The sequence below is a fragment of the Leopardus geoffroyi genome, chromosome B2 (genome assembly GCF_018350155.1).
Source record: "Leopardus geoffroyi isolate Oge1 chromosome B2, O.geoffroyi_Oge1_pat1.0, whole genome shotgun sequence".
Lineage (NCBI taxonomy): Eukaryota > Metazoa > Chordata > Mammalia > Carnivora > Felidae > Leopardus > Leopardus geoffroyi.
Window position 1 is genome coordinate 22,722,537 of NC_059332.1, and position 20,009 is coordinate 22,742,545.

General features: G+C 46.7%; 1 protein-coding gene and 1 long non-coding RNA gene across 3 annotated transcripts in view; one reads left to right on the top strand and one right to left on the bottom strand.

Annotated features, from left to right (window-relative positions):
* The window catches only part of FARS2 (phenylalanyl-tRNA synthetase 2, mitochondrial), a 623,580-nt gene that overhangs the window by 21,852 nt on the left and 581,719 nt on the right, over positions 1-20,009 (bottom strand). Inside the window, exon 9 of one of the 2 annotated variants that reach the window (XM_045497536.1) lies at positions 17,511-19,072. The exons of the other annotated variant lie outside the window; for it this stretch is intronic. Coding sequence (XP_045353492.1) covers positions 19,069-19,072 — 4 coding nt within the window. The 3' untranslated portion in view covers positions 17,511-19,068. Of the gene's footprint in view, positions 1-17,510; positions 19,073-20,009 lie in introns of those variants that run through there. 2 annotated transcript variants of the gene reach the window in all.
* Positions 10,360-12,487, top strand: LOC123608082. Its single transcript, XR_006717080.1, has 2 exons — positions 10,360-10,579; positions 11,828-12,487. It is a non-coding gene; the product is annotated as an uncharacterized LOC123608082 (long non-coding RNA).

Here is a 20,009-nt window from a genome sequence, read left to right on the forward strand (position 1 = left end):
AGTTGTACAACCCCTTGTACAATCCCCAAACTGCACCTTTTGAGGTTTTCTCTTCTCCTTGCTCTTGACCTAGAGGGCTTGAAAAGAAGAGGCGAGAGCTGAGTCCATCACTGAATGTGGCCATTATGTTTGTCATCCCTGGTGCCTCAGGGAGGGTCATGGCTGTGAGGGGAGAGAAATGTGACCATTGCAGATTGGGTGCCCTTGAAAGCAGGCCCTGAGATGGAGTTTTTCTTGCAGAATGTTGATTAAGGGGTCAACAATGAAGGAGTGGGGGGCGGGGGGAAGAAGGATCAAGCAGAGAAAGAAGTAGAACCAAACCCGATGACAGCCTTGGTCAACCCCATGGGGGATGGAATGACCAGACTGTTATGTACTTTCATTCTTCAGTCATTCGATTTGGGTAGCAGTCCCCATTGCCGGAATAGCACGTCCTTATTGAAGGGTGGCACATTACAAAGATCAGCACAGTGATTGAAGTCACAGAAGCCCCTCAAGTGGCTTGAGGTGTGGCCTTGTGTATATCTTACTGTTCCTTGTACTTACCTGGTCTGAGGTCATTACTAAACATATCTCCAAATTGTGGGGAAATCATAAGTTCAGAAGCAAGGGAAGGCCTAATCAAAGCCAAGAACATCATTCATTGGGGTAAAAAGAGAAAGGAGTGGCTTTAAAAATGGTCAATATGGAGCTGAAATCATCTCACTTATGGCAAATTGTATAACGCTAAGCACGAATCTTGGGAAGTTCATACCCTGAGATCCAGAGTCTACAAGTTCACAATATAATACCTTATTGAGAAAAGCAAGTCTAAGTCAATTGATAGAGACCCTCTCTGCTGATTCAAATTCTGTTTTCACATGACCTGGCTGGCAGTGGGCTGAGACTCATCTGTCACAACACTTGGAAGCCCTAAACGTGGGCTGATGAACTGCAATATAGAACATCTTTGAGTCCCTACATCATTCAGGGATTCTATATTCTACTAAAGTCTGCTTATGTGATATTTGGGATTGTGAATGTAAAAACTGAGGCAGGAGGCAAATGATAATGTATCCAAATATGCTCTCTGCTATTTGGTTCAATGGGGCCTGGGATTTTTGAAATTCTGAAATAAAGTGGTTTACTGGGCAGTGGTCCATGGAGGGGAATAAGGAAGCAGGATAGGGAGAAGGAAGCCAAGCAAAATGCAAAGCCAACAAAGCCCCATGCTTGAAAGGTGACTGCCTCATCCCACACAGGAGGTCTGTGGACCATTAGCCCCTCTACTCACTTGTCAGAGGGATGGACATTGGCTGGCAATTCCCAGTCTCCATGTGCTCAGGCAAAGCACCTTCCAGAAGTAGCCCTCTGACAAAGAATGGAGTCTAGATATTGGGAGAAAAAGCAAACTGGGAACTGAGGGGCATGGAAATAGGAAGGGAACCTGAGGATACAGAGTGGAATGGACACCACAATTGCCAGGAAGAAGTTCCAAGGTTATGGAGTCAGCACCACTGTGTCCAAGACCATGCTGCCTATTGTGGAGAAGACAGAAGTCCCCAGACTCCATGGCTCCCATCAGTAACAGATGTCTGTTCCCTCAACATTTCAAACCAGGCTTAAGTTTCCTCACTGTTCAGATATGACATTCCTGGGATGACGCAGCGAGCATCAGTGAATGTTAGGGGCCATAGTTGCATCTGGAAAATGACTGGCTTTTCAATGCACTGTATTCATCATGATAATAGCAACAAATACAACAATAATGTGGCTGAGACTATGCTCACCACACCTATTTTCTCTTCCTGGAATATAGCAAATCTTTCTATTCAAGCACCCTTGGGTCTAGGTAGATTGGGTCTAGTACCCTTGGATCCATTCTCAATAATGTCATTGCTTCCAGGTCAAGGCAGTAAAAGCAGGCGTGAATTTCCTTTAGAAACCTTAAAGTCCACATGCTGGAGATAGTGATTCCACAAAATGGAAGGGCAGCATTCTTGAGTCCCTGGGTCACAGGAGAGCCACCTGACCACAATTATCCACATTGGACCCTGTGTTAGTGGGAAATAAACTTTTGCTAAGCCATGAAGATCTTCAAGCTGTGAGCTGTTAGCTTGCTCTGTTACATTTAACGGCAATAACCACAGAAACAACAACCTGTCATGTAGTATCATGATTTTCCTTTTGTAGGTGAGGAAATTGAGGATCAAAATGGTTAAAAGGCTAGCAATGGCAGAGGTGGAACTCAAAGTTTATCTTTAATCCCAGCCTGTGTTCACTGTCATGTAAAGCCTAGTGTGACTATGTTTGATGCTCTCCCACATGTCAGCTTTGATGGGACAGAGAGGAGAATATAGAAACCTGGGGTCTCTTGGGTGGGATATGGAATGGGGAGGTAGGACACAGAAAATAAAGGCTCTCCACATCAGAAGCCAAGCTTTAGGCACCCTGCAATTTTGCTAAGGGCTTCCCCACCTGCTCACATATGGTCTTCCCTTAATATCCTCACTGTAATGAAGTTGTTTCTTCACTACAGTATGCTCATTTGTCTTGTGTGATTCTAATGACTACTTGCTACTGAAGAGAAGAAATGAGGTGATTTAAGTGTCCAACCTTAAATTCTCAAGGCTGTGCCCCTCAACTCCAAGCAGAAGCAGAGAACCTCTTGTATCATGTAGACATCTTGCTTGCTTTCTGTTCTGCCACTTACCTATTTCCTTCTTAATAAATCTGATTTTCCAAGTTACCATATCCTTTGGGGAAGTCTAAGCCATTCCTCTAGCCAGGAGTGAGAGTTCATGGCCTAAGCTAAATATGTATGATGGAGTGATTTCCCTGTCAGATTATTGGCTTAGGCATGGGCATGGGATGTAGTTCTGGTCAATGGACCTAAGCAGAAAGTCTGCTGATGAGGTTTCTGGGAAGGCCCTCCTTTAAAAAAAAAAAAAAAGATAAAAATGTTTGCTTTTCTGTCTTGGGGCTTGGGTGTGTATGTTGTTCCTGAAACCAAAACAGTCATCATGGGTCCATTAGGAGAATAGTCTATGAGGATAAGCCAAAGATTTAGGATGGCAGAGTAGTAAGACAGAAATAACCTGAGTCTTTAAGACATTGGTGAACTTGTGAATTAACCAAAACTGGAATTTCTGCCCCTCTGGACTTATTATGTGAGATAATAAACTGCTTAATTGTTCACATCATGATGAATTAGGGTTTCTATTACTTGCAACCGAAAGCATCCCAATGGATTCAACTGATAATGTTGCCATATGCTCTAGGAGGGAGAGCACAAGAAGAGCTTAGTGGCTCCCACAATGCTTAGTGGCTCAGTTGGCTTTCTTGATAGGATCTTAGCTTCCACCCATGCCCTGTGCTCTGACTTAGAATAAATCCTTCCACATTTCACTTACTCATGACTCCGCTCATCTTAGCCCCACTGCCCTTCAGAGGGAGCATCCCCTGAATTACTGCACAACAAATCCTCAAGTTTCCACCCAATTTCCCAGCTGCCCATTCTCATTGCTGCAAGCAGGAGAAAGATGTTGAACACCACGAGTCCTGGCAATTCTTTGTAAAAGATGGTGACTGTTTTCTTGGGTTTCCATAGGTGAGTAATAGGAAGGAAAAGAAGCTCATTTTTCTAACATTAATTAATTCACATAAGGTCACATTTTACATCATTTTAATTAACTTTCATTGAGTTCATGTTCAAAATGGGAAAAAAATATGTTCATTAAAATAAGTCATGAGGACCTTAGGTATAACAGTATGGGGTATTTAAACAGGTTAGAAAATTGGAAATCTTTTCCTTCTGCTCTGATGCATGGTGGGGTTTTGTGAATTCCTAACTTCTCTCTAACATATCACCTTTGCAGAATTCAGGAAGAAATAGACTTGAAGGTTTTAACTCTTTCAGGAAGCCTTTTCTGAGATTTCTCACCCCTGCTTGTTCCCTTCCTCAACCACTGGCTAAGCCCCCTGTCCCATTAACACTTTGCAAACCTCTGTCTCACAACTACTACGTTATTTGACGTTAATCATTTAATATTTTATTTCCTCCACAACATTGTGAGGTTCTTGAGGGCAAGACTTTGTGTTATTTCTTTATCTTCTAGCAAGATGGTTGGCATACAATAGGTGCTCAGTATAAGTTTATTGAATGAATGAAAGCCAGGAAAATTTTTCCTGGGTCTCATTTTAATTTAAGAAAGGACAAGTATGTATAGCACTGTGCAAAATGAAAATTAAAAGGCAAAGTCCTTTAATAGTAGTATTGAAGGCCTGAAGAATGTGCTGTCTATGTCAGAGTGTCTGGTGGAACACAGCTGGCTGGTCTCTGAAATGTGGGCTTAGGACAAGTGTGGGCCCATGTGCTTCACACACCTGGGAATACAGTAACAGAGTCTTAAAGATACCCAGTGACAATCTGCACTAATCTGGAGGGTAGGAGCTGCCTGAGGTGCATTTGTTCTATGTTTTGGCTTTTGGGATTGTCCCCAAATGAAGCACAAGCATTTTTCTTAGCTGAACTGACACTGATTCTCCAGATACCTGTCCATCTAACTCATAAGGCCTCCATGACTCATTTTCCATTTCTCAACAAGCCCCTGTCAGATGGAGTTTCATCCCACAAGTCCTTGCTGAGCCTGGCAATGTGCCCAATTACATAGCAAGTCCAATTGCAGGACTACAGGTCCTCCTTGGTGCCCCATTTGTCCTTCCCCATTGTCTCCAACAGCCACTTCATTCACTGTCCTCATTCCCCTCCCCCTGTGGAATGACCTGCCATCCCCACTTGGTCAACAAGTATGAAATTGGCTGGAAAAAAAGGCAACAGTCTTCTTATTTTTCAAGAGGTGCTTTGTAGCTGGGAAAGTTTGAGACTGAATTTCCCCATGCTCAGATTTACCTCCTTGTTGAAATTTGTAAGTAGTCTTACTTTTTCTTTTTCTTTTCTTTTTTAAGATTTTATTTTTAAGTAATCTCTATATCCAACGTGGGGCTTGAATTCACTACCACAAGATCAAGAGTCACATGCTTGGGACAGCTGGGTGGCTCAGTCAGTTAAGTGTTCGACTTCGGCTCAGGTCGCAGTCTCATGGTTCATGAATTTGAGCCTCACATTGGGCTCAGTGTGGAGCCTGCCTGGGATTCTCTGTTTCCCTCTCTCTGCCCCTCCCCTGCTCACACTTTCTTTTCTCTCAAAAATAGATAGATAAATAAATAAACAGAAAAAAAAAGAGTCACATGCTCTACTGACTGAGCCAGGCAGCTGTCCCCTTGTGTGACTTACTTTTAAGAAAGTCCAATATTTGTATTTCTAAATGTAGATTCAAACACTATTCACACCACAAAAGGATTTTCCCATCTTCAAAGGACTTGTCCTTAGACTCCTACAAATCAATAAGAATAAGTTAACCAAATAAAAAAATGAACAAAATGCTTGAACAAGCCTTTCCTTTCAAAGTTTATCCAAATGACTGTTAACATAGAAAACTATGCTCAATTGCATTAATCAGGCAAATGCAAATTAAAATCAAATTAATACCAATAAACACCCACCAGAATGGCCAAACATTCCGGTAAATGAAAAACATAGAAAATAATAAGTGTTAGCAAGGGTGTGGAGGAACTAGATTCATATACACTGCTAGTGAAATTGGTACAACATGTTTGACAATATTTATAAAACTGAATATACACATAAGCCCTGACTCACAGATTCCACTCTCAGGTATGTACCCAAAGGAAATACACATATATGTCCACCAACACACAGGTAGTAGAATGTGCTGATCAGCATCATTTGTTGTAGAATATGTCTGGTAATTATGCAAATGTTAATCAATGGTAGAATAGATACAAATAAACTATGATATAGTCACACAACAGAATATTCTTCAGTGATGAAAACAGATAGACACTACATGCAACAATGTGGATGAAATTGATGAACACAATGTTAAGCAAAAGATAGACACAAGAGTGTATCACTTTAAATAAAGTAAAACCTGGTAAAATTAAGCTATGTTCTTGGAAATCAGAATAGTGATTATCCTAAGGGGGTAAGAGATTGGAGGGAAGCATGGGGAGGGCCCTCTAGAGTTTTTATAATGTTTTATTTCTTGATCTGGATCCTGGTTACATAGATGTGTCCAGGTTGTGACATGTGCACTTTCCAGTGTGTGTATTAAACTTCAATTAAAAAAAGGTTTTTTAAGTATGATGAAATTTATAATTTTTTCATGCCACAATAAAACTTTCTAGAATTATATTTGCTATCCAGAATGAAACATACCACCAATGTTCAATTGGATTAAGTATTTTCCCTCCCTAGTGTCTTTACTAGCTTACTAATTCTGGAAGGCTAGGGAACTGAGTTAGGATTTAGGGACTAACTTCTACATGCATGGCATTGGATCATGTGTTTTTGGTATTCTCTAAATACCCTATGTTCCTGCACTCCAATTGAGGCCTAGAGGACAGAGACCATTTTTCATTCTCTTTTGTCTCCCCACCCCATCTCTTCCTCAATGCCCAGCTGCCCTGAGGATTCTTCAGAGGACATACTTTCAGGCTGGAGAGGATTCCTTACTTCTCTAACTCTGTCACAGAACAAGCTCTGAGATAGGATGCCTTTCTTTTATGAAGCAAGAATTTATTATGTACCTGTAATTACCTCAGTTTACCTTCACATTCTCAAATCCAAGCCCATTTTATGGAGGAGAAAACTGGGAAGCATCACTCAAAAGGCAACATCCTTCAGAAGTGACAAGCTGGTCACAGGATTCAGTTGGCTCCATGACCACACCATACTGCCTGGTGTTTTCTAGAGAAGCCTCACTCTGCAATTTTAGTTTCCAAAAGCAGCCACCTTCTTTCTGCAAGTAACAACCTGGGCTGGCTGGCCATCCCTGAACGGCTGGGAGTTTTGATGTCCCTTCATTCCGCCCCAGGGCCTGGAGACAATCAATCAGAACTCCCCTACTAGAGGCTCTGGTTCTTCGCAGGTCCCAATGGGGCCCAAGACAGGGTCACCCCACTCTGAGCCTGCCTATTCTTTCTCTGCAAGAGAGGAAGGAAGACCCCAGAATTTTGCTGGCTTCTCTGTGGCAGACATGGAAGCTGCTCCTGCCTGATCAGTACCTGGGTGAGTCTGCTCCGGGTGCACGGGCCCTGCAGATGCTGTCAGAGCTGCCCATTTATAGACAATGGCCGGGTGCCCAAATTTTCCCCAGGCAGCCTGACTGCACGCTTCACCTCCCAGCCCGGCTGTGTGGAACTCTCCATCTGTATTGATCACACTGGCTTACCACTGCAGACAGAAAGCCGCTCTGTAATCTGCTGGGGAAGGCACAGCGCTACCCGGCATGGCGATTACAACTCAGCTCAGGGAAATGAGCCTCTGGTCTTGAGCTCAGCCCAGCAGCCTTTTTTTCCTCAGTGGAATTTTCCCCAGGCTTGCTCGGCGCAGACTCAGGGATAGCAAATTGACCACTCCTCAGTGCTCTGGTGCTGCCATGGAAATCAGTAAAGGCAGCCTCAAGGGCAGGGTCTAAACCAGCACATCTTGATGGAGAGCATGCACACCCATTATCTCTGTGCTCAGGGTCCCCAAACTCCAATCTTTGGCCAACCTCCAATGACCATTTTCTGCACTTTATGCCTCCCTCACCCTTGGCAGAGAAATCGCTGCATGATCCCAGCAAGAGTGATGGAGTTGCAATGTGGCCAGGACTTTAGAGGCCATCGGGTGCTCCTTTTACCAGTGAGAAAACAAGCCCAGAGAAGTTAACTGACTTGCCCAAGGTCACACAGCCGTGCAGGTAGAAGTTGTATGAAAAGAATCCAGACCTTCTGATTTGATGATCACCTCCCCCTCCCCCACAGCATTCTAGGCTGTTTTTCTTTCTTTACTTAAGGGACTCCTCTAAGCCCTGCACAGTTTTGGGCTACAGATTCAGGAGAGCCTAGAGATGATCACTTTCCTTTGGGGAGGCCAGAAAGATTTGTGAGGGGACCCACCAGGGATGACAGTGCTAAAGGAGAGCACACACCAGGGCCCAGGTGGCTCACAGAAAAGTAGGCAGAAGGTGAGCATTGTTTGGGCCACAGCAGGGAACAGTGAGGGGAACACATGTGTGCACCAAGTCAGTGTCAGCTGCCCTCAAGCATCCGAATGTCCCAGGAGGGGCAGCAAATGCCTGCTTCCCCTGGCAATATTGACACCCGGACCAGTGACTGTCAGGTAATTCCTGTGCTCTGTTCACTGCATCAGTTGAAACCGAAAATGCATCACCCTCCAGGAGGGTTGGCATGGAGGACATCTGAGGCAGTGAAGGCAGGTGTCAGCTTGGTCACCTCCAGTATATTCAGAGATGATCAGAGGAGGGTCGCACAATGGCTGGATGTCCCCAGCCGGCAGCCTCTGCAATTCTCTCCTCTCTTCCCATCCCCAACTTCCTGTTCCCTGCCTTGGGCCAGTTTTCCCCCTCTCCCTCTCCACCCCATCTAGACTTTCCAGGCCTGTGTCCCACTTTCCGAAGGACCTGCCTATGAGGTAACTGGCTAGAGAATTGGGCCGATGCAGAAGGATGGCCGTGGTGGCTGGTGATTTTCACAGTTTGCCTATCCTTGGATAACTTCCCAAATCTACATCGATGTGCCAAGTCCGGGCCAGTCTCCATGCCTCCGTGGGCCTCTGTTTCCACATCTGAATCTCTGGGTCTCTTTAAGCAAGAGCAACCATGCCTCCCATGAGGATGGTGCTATTACTTTTTTAAAAAATGTTCTTGTCTTAAAAAATGTTTGTGCTCTGAATTCAGACAGCACAGACCTGAGCTCCAGCTTTGCCCCATCTTCACAGCCTGCCCTCCAATCCTCAGTGTCCCCATCTGTATTATGGGGTTGATAAAGTCAACCACATGGTTTGTTTGAAGGACTGAGTGAGATGATGCATGGGAAGTGCTCAGCCCAGTGTTATCCCAATAAATGTAACATGTTCACATGTCCTCATCATTTATGAAGCAGGTAGGGCATATTCTAGCATCAAAATGATAGATGCATAAATGGAACTCCAAGAAGTGACTCATCTAGAAGCAGAGGTTTCAGGGTCTGTGGACACCTCCCAATGTTACCTCCTCGGTGTCTCTGTTTCTGATGGGCTATCCGCCACTCCTTGGGAGGTTTGGAAAATGCAGAGTGGGTTCTCATTGCTCACACAGTCCTGACTGCATGCAAGAATCCCAGAATAAAATCTGTGTGTCTGACATTCCTCAGGGTTTGCCCTCATGATTAATTTTATAGATGAAGAAGTTAAGGCCCAGAGATGTTGAGTGGCATACCTGGGGGTCACAAAGCTTATTCTCCCCTCACTCCCACCTCCATCTCTGTGCCCGGAGATGCTGTCCCTTCTCCTGATTCAAGGTTCGATCTAGGTTGTCCTTACTTTGCCCATTCACAGATCCTGGAGAGGGAACTCAGGGGTCTTGTAGTCCAGGACCTTCTGGGCACAAGAAGGCCCTCCTGAGCAATGCCTGACCCAGCCCCCTCGCACCCTATCCCAAGTTGGTGGGATTCCAGGGTCACACTTTGCTCCTATCTTCCACGTAGCTGCAGTTGTCCAGTGGCTGTTCCTCTGCTCAGGCTAAAATGTGTCTGTCAACTCCACCCAGTAGGCCTGGGGTTAGGAAGAAGCCCCAGAGAGGGCCATAGCAGAGCAGGTGAGACCAGGGACCCAGCTCATCCTGGGGGGCACACAGCCCAGTGAGCTACCACCAATCTGCAGTGACAATGAGCCCAAAAGTCACTTCTGCAGGGGGCAAAGCCTGACCTTCCTTCGTGGCTCCAGTGGGGCCAGAAGCACAGCCAGTTCCCCTCATCTGCCATCTGTGTCTGCTGTGCTGACTTCACTCTCAGGTTGCAAGGACAGTTGAGTAGATGCCATCAGGGAACACAACTCCTGAAGGAGCAGCGTCTGGGTGGGGATGGAGTTCACGTTCACAGGTGTTTGATGCTCATCCTTATTAAATCCAGTCCAGAGAACTTATTCCTGGACAGCACATGTCCTGGCCTCAGAGGGGAGAAGGCAAGTGGGCAGCAACCCTTGAGAGGGTTTTCCTCTTGGGATAATATTCAAGGCTGGATGAAGAGAGGGTGGTTGGCCCTGCCTTCCGCAATGTTAGGGCTACTTAGGGGTCCAACTCCAGTTTTTAGGAAGGAAACACAAATATTTTCAGGCTTCAAGTGAAGCAAAGCATGTGCCTTGTCTCAGAGGAATCCAGTCACAACCTTCAAACAGGCTCACAGTGCTCCCCCCAGGACCCTCCCCAGCTCTTGTCCCTCGCCACAGCACCCCCCCCCCAGGTTGGGCCTCACAGTCAGGAAGAGCTCAAAATTCCAAGCTGTTATTATGACCCCACAGGGGGCCTCTGACATCCCCGTGAGCCAGCACTGTGCATGGGGAAACATGAAGCAACATTTGGGCCTAGAACCTCACTGCTGCCAGGCTCGGAAGCCCAGGGATCTGGCAGGTCTGAGCACAACAGCAGCTCAGGCCCGTCTGTGCGTCCTGAGCTGCCCTGTCCCTCAGCTCTCTGTAAGTGCTTGGGGATGGCAGGGAAAGTTGGGCCCTGGTGGGGAGTCCCTCCCAAACAGTGGGCACGATGAGGCCTCTGGGTGTGACCTGAGAGCCCATTTGACCACCCAGCATCCTGCAGCCCACTGTCCTCAGCTGTTTCAGCAGATCAGCTGTGCTCATTCCAGGTCTTTAGGTTTATCTCTTTTTTTTTTTTTTTTTTTGGCTCCCTCTGAGAAGCAAATGTTCTAACAAAGATGTGAGATACTGGAACAAGGCATTAATTTCAATAGTCACTTAAAAGCAATTGCTTGGGAAATATCTCATTTTCCCATTAAATGCTGCACAGCCAAAACCTCAGGTGATTCTCTTCCCTTCCTCTCCCTGGCCCCTTCTACCTCCATGCGCTAACCCCCCTTCCCCTCTGCCAACAGCTCACAACCAGCAGATCATTTCCCAGTCCTGTCCTAAAATTATATCCTGAGTACATAAATGATTCCATTTGGCTAATAAGCAACCTCTAGACAGCAAATGCCTGACAGGTGACTTACCCTAAAGAAATCATCCTGGAGGGGCTTCCCCCCAAGGTGGGTGTCTTCTTAGGAGCACAGAGCAGGTGGCTAATCATGTTAGCAGCTTTGTGAACACTCCATTCTTGGTGCAGGGGGACTGGCAGGCACACAGGGGCCTGGAGAGGGGGCAGCCTGCCCTCTGAGATCTCTCCTTGCTAATGAGACTTGGCTGATGTAAAGAATGCATTTCCAGGTCTTCCCTGGCCTTCCACTAGACAAAAGTCTGAAGAGGCGTGTCTTTCAAGACCTGTCTCAGGGGAAGCTGTGATCCAGGTGGGGCTGAGCCTGACAGACGTAGTGGATGATTTGAAAAATTGATTGTGGTCTTTCAATGCAAAATCGGGAGAGAAGTCCTGGCTGCCTCCCTTCCTCCCCATCTGAAGGCCCTGGGGCCTGACTGAGGCAGAGCTAGAGGCTGGAAAAGGGGAGTCTTGGCCTGTCCCCCATTTTCCCAGTCTCCCCGTGCCCCTGACCCCGAACCCCTTACTTGTCTTCCAGCTACAGGCTCTTCTCTCTGGTTCCATTACTGCAGGGCCCCACTCTAAGATGCCATCTAATGTAATCTCTCTCTAAGGGAGACCCACAAAACACACTTGCCCCCTCTTTCACAGAGATTCTGATTATTATTAAAAATAAGAATTGACTATATGTGACAGACTTCCGCAGGCTCAATTCCAGCTGTCAATTTCATTGACAGTTTACAGAAGAACTGAGGCCCAGAGAAGCTCAGTCATGTCCCCTGAAGTCACACTGCTGGGTTCTGAGGATTTGAGCCCAGATTCTCTTGGTTCTGGGGCCTGAATACATGATTGCATGGAGCACTCTCCATCTAGCCTGCAAGACTCAAGGAAATTCATGTCCAGTGAGGGAGCTTCGAGTCCCGGTAGTGAGGAGCTCTCTGGAGCAGGATACTGACCCCATAGACTTCATATGGCTTCACAGCTGCTGGCACCTGCAGCCTCTCCTCCCTGAGTAAGAGAGGAGCATGGAAAACAGTATGGCAGGTCCTCAAAAAATTCAAAATAGAGCTACCATGAGATTCATCAATCCCACTTCTAGGTATGTATCAAGGGAAACAAAATCAAGATCTCAAAGAGATATCTGCACTTCCCTGTTCATTGCAGCATTATTTATGACAGCCAACATATGGGAACAACCCAAGTGCCCTTCAAGAGATGAGTGGATAAAGAAAATGTGGTCTATACGTACATAACTCAACCTTTGAAAAAAAGGAAATCCTACCCTTTGCGAAAACATAGAAGAACCTGGAGGACATTGTACTAAGTGAAGTAAGACAGACACAGAAAGAGAAATACTGCATGATACTTTAATGTATGTGGAATCTAAAATAGTCAAACTCATGGGAGCGGAGAGTAGAATGGTAGTTGCCAGGGGCTGGGGGATGGGGGCACATGGGAAGATATTGGTCATAGCCAAATACAAAATTACAGTTATATAGGAGGAGCTAGTTCTGGGGATTTAAAGTACAACACGGTGGGGTGCCTGGGTGGCATATTCAGTTAAGCATCCAACTCTTGATTTCAGCTCGGGTCATGATCTCATAGTTCATGGGATCGAGCCCCATGTCAGTCTCTGTACTGAGCATGGAGCCTGCTTGGGATTCTCTCTCTCTTCTCCTCTCCAGCTCTCTCTCTCTCTCTCAAAATAAATAAATAAATATTTAAAAAAAATAAAGTACAACATGGTGACTCTGGTTAAGAATATGTATTATACTTGAAATTTGCTAAGAGGGTAGATCTTAAGTGTTCCCACCAAAAGAAAAAAAGGAAGAAAGAAAATGGTAATTAATCAAGGTGATAGGTAGGTTAATTAGTTTGATTGAGGTGCTCCTTTCACAATGTATGCGTATATGAAAACATCAAACTGGGGGCGCCTGGGTGGCTCAGTCGGCTCAGGTCATGATCTCACAGCTCGTGAGTTCGAGCCCTACATCAGGGTCTGCACTGGCAGCTCAGAGCCTGGAGCCTGCTTTGGGTTCTGTCTCTCCTCTCTCTTTCTGCCCCTCCCCTGCTTATGTTCTCTCTTTAAAAAGTAAACTTAAAAAAAGAAAGAAAACTTCAAACAGTATACCTTGAATATATACAATTTTTATTTATCAATTATACCTCAATAAATGTGGGGTGAAAGGAGAGACAGACCAGGAGCCACCAGCTCTGCATACAATTATGAGTCTCATCTTACTTATTCCCACCTTAGGGAGAGAAGCTGAGGCTCAGAGAGGCTGAATCAAATGATAAGGTCACATAGATTTAAGGTCTCTTCTCTTAAGGCTGTTATTCTCTTCTTCCCTGTAATTTGATGGCTCTGAGTTGCCCGTCTTGGGCTTTGGTGCAGCTGAGCTCTTGCATCAGCCTGCATATACGTGTGCACTTAGAGACGTGAATGCTGTAATTTCCTTGTTCACGCACAGTCTATCCCAGGGCTGGGGGGTGAGACAGCAAGAGAAGGGGTCTTGAGGGTCAAGACCCTGTGGGAAGGCTGGGCCACTGAACCCAGAGTGTGGCTCAAGTCAGCCAGCCCGGCTCCTGAAGCCACACACACATAGGAAGGTGTTATCCTATTTCAGGAGCTGCCCTGATGCCACAGGAGGCCACGCAGCTGTTGGAGGCTGCTCTGGTCTGTCTGGGGTCACTCTAGCCAAGGTCTGGTCTTTCCTTCAGAGCAGAAAATCAAAGCACATTGAAGAAAATCTTGAGAAGGCTATCGTTTTCCAAACTTGAGTGCCTGGGATGGAATTCTGGTCCGATGTTTGGAGGACTGACTTTTGTGAAGTAATGTGTCTGGGATAAGTGATGGTTCCCTCTCTTCCTACTGTCTGGTCTGCTCCTGCCAGACTCACCAGCAGAGTGGAGAGAAAGAGCGATTGAGTTCTGTGATTTAAGGGATCCCAGGTGCCCTAAGGCAGCCAGAGAGCCACACCATTTGGAGAGCCCAGTTTTTTTTTTTTAATTTTTTTTTCAATGTTTATTTATTTTTGGGACAGAGAGAGGCAGAGCATGAACGGGGTAGGGGCAGAGAGAGAGGGAGACACAGAATCGGAAACAGGCTCCAGGCTCTGAGCCATCAGCCCAGAGCCTGACGCGGAGCTCGAACTCCCGGACCGCGAGATCGTGACCTGGCTGAAGTCGGACGCTTAACCGACTGCGCCACCCAGGCGCCCCAGGAGAGCCCAGTTTTATGCTTTCCACAGCCTCCTGCTGCTGGTGCTTGAGGAGGATGACAAAGCAGCAGCAGCTCAGCCAGTCCAGGCCCAGGAAGCGTGGGGCAAGGTACTTGGTGTAGGAGTGCGATCATAGGCTTGGGCAACAGAAAGACCTGGTTCCATTGATATATACCATGTAAACTTGGGCAAGTCTCAGCCTCTACAAGCCTCAATTTCTTCACCCGTGCATTGGGGACAAGAGTGTCAATTCTGCAGGGCTAGTGTGAAGATTAAATGAGAATCTTAATAGAAGCCTAGAAATGTCAGCATCATAATGATGGTAGTTTATTACTGCCTACAACTCACATTTTCTCAGCACTGACTGCAGACCAAGCTCTGTGCTAAGCATTCATATTAACTGTCCCAAATACCAATCAAAACCATGATGAGATGCCACCTCATGCCTATCAGAATGGCTAAAATTAACAACACAAGAAACAACAGGTGTTGACTGGACGCAGAGAAAGGGAAGCCCTTTTGCACTGTTGGTGGAAATGCAAACTGGTGGAGCCACTCTGAACAGTGTGGGGGTTCCTCAGAAAGTTAAGAATAGAACTACCCTATGACCCAGCAATTGCACTACTAGATATTTACCCAAAGGATACAAAAATACAAAGGATACAAAAAGTGGCAGATGCACCCCAATGTTTATAGCAGCATTATCAACAATAACCAAACTATGGAGAGAACCCAAATGTCCATCAACTGATGAATGAATAAAGAAGATGTGGAATACATATACAATGGTATATTACTCAGCCATCAAAAAGAGTGTAAATTTTGTCATTTGCAATGAGTGGATGGAGCTAGAATGTATTATGCTAAACGAAATCAATCAATCAGAGAAAGACAAACACCATATGATTTCACTCATATGTGGAATTTAAGAAACAAAACAGATGAACATATGGGAAGAGGGACAAAAAGAGGAGAGAAGGAAACAAACCATAAAAGTCCTTTAATAATAGAGAACAAACTGAGGGTTGGTGGAGGGAGGTGGGCGGGGGATGGGCTAGTTGGGTGTTAAGTACGAAGGAAGTCACTTGTTACGCTGAGCACCAGGTGTATGTAAGTGGTGAATTACATACACTGAATTCCACTCCTGAAACCAATATTTCACTGTATGTTAACTAACTAGAATTTACATTAAAAAATTGAAAAAAAAATATTAACTGTCCCACATAGTCATCCTAAAAATCACATGAGGTATGTATTATTACTATCCCCATTTTGTAGATGGGAAGACAAAGACTCCAAAAGGCTAAGTGGGCTTTCCAGAATCACTGCACATGTATATGCAGACAGTAAGTCATAAGAAGCCAAAGTCATTGGATATCTACCTTTCCCGTCATTATCACACAATCACTTAAGTGGTGGTTGTTCCTTTAATTGAATGAGCGCACCTGCTGTTTCCAAGTCTGTGGACCTTCCCACATCCATACCACACAGAGTTCTTCAGTTATGCCATGAAATAGGACATGCATTGTTTTTTATTTTCAAAATGAAGAAAGAGAGGCATTGCAGAGTTAAGTCACACACAGCTAGCAAGTGGCAGAGAGTGGAAGAAAACCAGCATTTATGAGTACTTTATGCCAAGCGCTGTGATTATTTCAAGCTTCTGTTGTCGCTGATCTGCAGGGAAGCTTTGGGGGATGTTGGAATTTCCTTGACTTCTCATAACTACCCTGTGAAGAAAGTCTGATTGTTTATTTTCTTATGTTACAGACAAGGAAACTGAGGTCCGGAGCATTTAATTAGACTCCAAAGCTTGTTAACAAGGAAGGAGAGGGTTCCTTTCTGCTTTTTAGGGAATGTGTGGACAACCCTGATTCCCACCTGAGGATGAGATGGAGATGAGTTCTGTTCGTCCCACGTACTCCTGCCCACCCCCCAAATCCCACAGATCAGTTAGGGAAGGCTTTTGAGGCCCTGGCTTCCCAACAGAGTGATGGCATGGGTCAGAAAGGGCTGCTGCTTTTGTGGGTGGCCAGGGGGACCGAAATGCTGTGCTCCCCACTCCTGGATGCTTCCCCATCTCCTCCTCCCTATGTCCCCAGTAAACCCCGGGAGGACTGGAATGCTAGCAGGTATGGGAAACAGCCAGAAGCCATATATCCAGCCTCTGGTGATGCAAGGGTATCCTGCACTCTGGTTGTGGTGGAAGTCATCTTTCCTAGACAGCCAGGCACAGCGCCACTGAAAAGATTGGTGTTGAGCAGTGTCTAGAAGGATCCTGAGGAACAGACAGACATAACTGCAAGTGAAAGCTGAGGCCTATGGCAAGCCATCCTCTCTGGCCCCTGAGAGACCCGGGGGGTGGGCCCTTGTCATTATCTCCAACATTAGACACCATCTTTTTGTTCGCTTCCAATATTGGTAACATAATTTGGGGCATACATCCAATATGGGAATGTTTATTGATTTGCAAATTCTATTAATGTGCCACTGAGCTAGTGAAGGCATCCCAAAGCAGACACCAATATTGATATTATAAGGGGATAATACAAAACCCTAATTAGAATTTCTGATGCTTTCTCCCTGCACGTATGACAGGTCCCCCATGGTGTGGCCCCTCTGGCCTGGGAGCCACTGCTTTTAGACCTTGGTAGAGAGCCGGTTGGGGCCCTGGCAGGGCTTGGGCTTCAGGAGGCTGTTTAGTGAGGCCTTTGGAAGCACAGGCTTTGGAGGGAGTGGGTTTGGAGCCCATCTCTGCCTCTGAGGAGACATGTGGCTTAGGAATTGACCTTCCTCCTTGGAGCCTCTGTTTCCTCACTGCTGAAATGAGGCAGACAACCCTGTTGTGCAGAGTTGATAAGGTGACAACCATGGGGCCTAGCACTGGGGAGGTACTGAAGTGGCCTGGGTACCTGGATATCAGTCCCAAGGATGAGGTCTAAGTTAGGAGGGACTGATGGCACAGGAGAGAAGTCCAAGGACCAAGGACCCCCTCTGCTCTTGAGCTCATCCCCTCCCCTAAGCTGGGTGGGCCTCCACGGGGAAGCCACACCAGTGTCACTCCAGGTAGAACTCCATTAACAGAAACGCACACATTCATAAGTTGGGTTTAATCCTTCTTCTGGCATCTTCCCAGTTTTGTTCGCAAAAGCTTGCACGTCCCTTTGGCAACTTAGAAAGCAGAGTAAAACCAGAAAAAGAATTCTGGAGAAGTAGAAATTTATTTTTGACCTGGAACAGCTTCATGATATGAGACCGACACTCTCTCCGAGTCAAGGCAGAGACTTGACCCCCACCCACTCCGCTGCCCCAGGCCATTTATTTAGCAGGACCCACATCATTCTCAGGAGGCTCCTGAATGACCTGGGGGCCCTATCATTAGCAGGATGTGTGAAGCCACTGACCATGCCCCGGGGTAGCTCCTGTGGCTTGGGACAGGGTGTTCCAGGGGATAGCAGTCCAGGGCCAGTCCATCCCAATATGGCTCCCCCTGAAAGAACCACTTTCACACTGCTGCCAAATTAAACTTGCATTTGGGCAGGGGAGGGAAGTGGTGGGTAAAGGTGGAACATGGGGAGAACTGGCCACAGGCAGAGGGGGCAGCTGCTCTGGCTTCCCTGGGAACCACAGCCCTGTCTCTCATACATCCTACCCTGGAGCACTCACATCCGAGCTTTATGAGCGGGTATTAGATTCCACTGCGGCTGCAGTGGGCATGTTGATGGAGAGTTCAGCTGGGCTGCAAGGACACATCCCTGGTGCAGTCCTGGATCACAAACACTGTGGCTGAGGAGGGGGGGTGGTGGCGGGGAGGACAGGGTGACCTGGATACATCCTCCCTAATAACCCCACACTCTTTACTAGTTACCTTCAGTGCCTTTTGCCCTTCCATCCCCTTCAAAGTGAAGATACTCACAACACCTATCACCATCCTTAGCACAAAGTTGCATAATCTTTCACTTTCCCTGCGCCCTGGCCTGCCAGTCTCTACTGCAGCCACTGTGAGGACAGGACGAATTCATTTGCAAAGGACAAGCACAAGCCTCTGGTGGGAAACAAATGCAATGTACCACAGTAAATGGGAGCAGCTTAAAAAAAAAAAAAAAGGACAAAATCCATTGGGGACCCTGTTGCCATAGGAACTGATGTTACAGCTTGCTTCCGATAATTAATGGAGGGTTTTGCTATTACAGTATTCTTGAAACTTCGCTCTCCCCTGTGCTGCACTGCAGAATGCAGCATCGCCTCCCCATTCATAAATATTTCATTACCACCGGCTGCTGCGTTTCATCATGGAGGATAACACTTGGCCTAATCCACCCCTCGCCAAACTCCTGTTGTCCTGTCAGAGAAGCAGAGCTTTTCTCCCTCTTCCTGCTGCAGCCTCCATTTACCTGGTGTGAAGCTTTCTTCATTCCCCAACCTCAAAGGGCGGCTTCACTGGCTTTGCTTTCAGATCCTGACATCTATCCCCCGTGCCTCATCTTCCTTTCCTAGAGGTCGGGCTGGCCTCCACCTGAGGCATCTGTCCAGCTCAGGGCCCTGCTGCCTCTCTGTGTCCCCTTGGATGGTGGCCTGGGAGGACGCTGAGCTTTCCATCCTGGTTTTGCAAGGTGCTGGCTCAGCTTCAGGTCCCTCATGGTTCAGTGGAGACATGGCCTGACCCGCAGGGTCGGAGAGGGAGGAAGTGAGCCTGTGCTGCCCTGGGATGTGCTCACATGATGGTTGCTGGTGCTGGTTTGTTCTCAGATTTCCTGTGTTTATCTAGATGAAATCATATCCACGTTATTTTATTTTATTTTATTTTATTTTATTTTATTTTTTTAAATGTTTTATTCATTTATTTTGAGAGAGAAAGAATGCAAGCAGGGGAGGGGCAGAGAGAGAGGGAGAGAGAGAAAGAACCCCAAGCAGGCTTCGCGCTTGAACTCACAAACCATGAGATAAATGACCTGAGCAGAAACCAAGAGTCAGACGCTTAACCGACTGAGCCACCCAGGTGCCCCTTTTCTTTTATTTAAAAAAAAAGGGCTTGTTCCTCCTGGCTGCCAGGGCTGCCTGGCTCCTGGCTGCCAGCTGCTTCTGGAAGCACGTGTGGACTCTGTGGCGAGGGCTGGCTCTGGCGAGGGCCCTTCACTGGAACTTGAGGGAAAGGACATTGAGCTATAAAAGGAGCTAAGGGCAAGAGGGAGGAGTCCTGAGCAAGGGGGAGCAGCAAGGTGGATTCATGTGCATGAAGTGTAGAAAACTAGTCTCAGGCTCACCTTCCCCCCAGGACTCAGCCAAACACACCTTCCCTCTTGTATTTCCTAAAAGCGTTTTAAGGCTCAATTAGTGAGCGTTTATTCAGGGCTCTTTGAGTCTTGCTGTAGGAAGAGGCAGAGCAGTGTGGGTGGATGGGGTCTGCTGCTCCTCCAGGTGAGGCAGCAACACTGGGAGAGGGGGGCTGGGGGCTCAGAAGCCCAGCTGCTAGCAGATACTGAGCACTGGCCTGGGGGGAGACTTGGGGAAATTCCCCCGGGCTCTGGGCTTGTTTCCCTTCTGCCTCCCATAAGAATATAAGCACCAGCGTCACTCTCTACCAGCCCCAACTGTACAGTCTCCCAAGTTTTGATAAAAAGGTGTATGCCCTCTGTGATGCCTCTGTGCCCAGCCTACTCTGGGTCACCGTGGCATCCCCTTTCCAAGCCATCCCCAGACT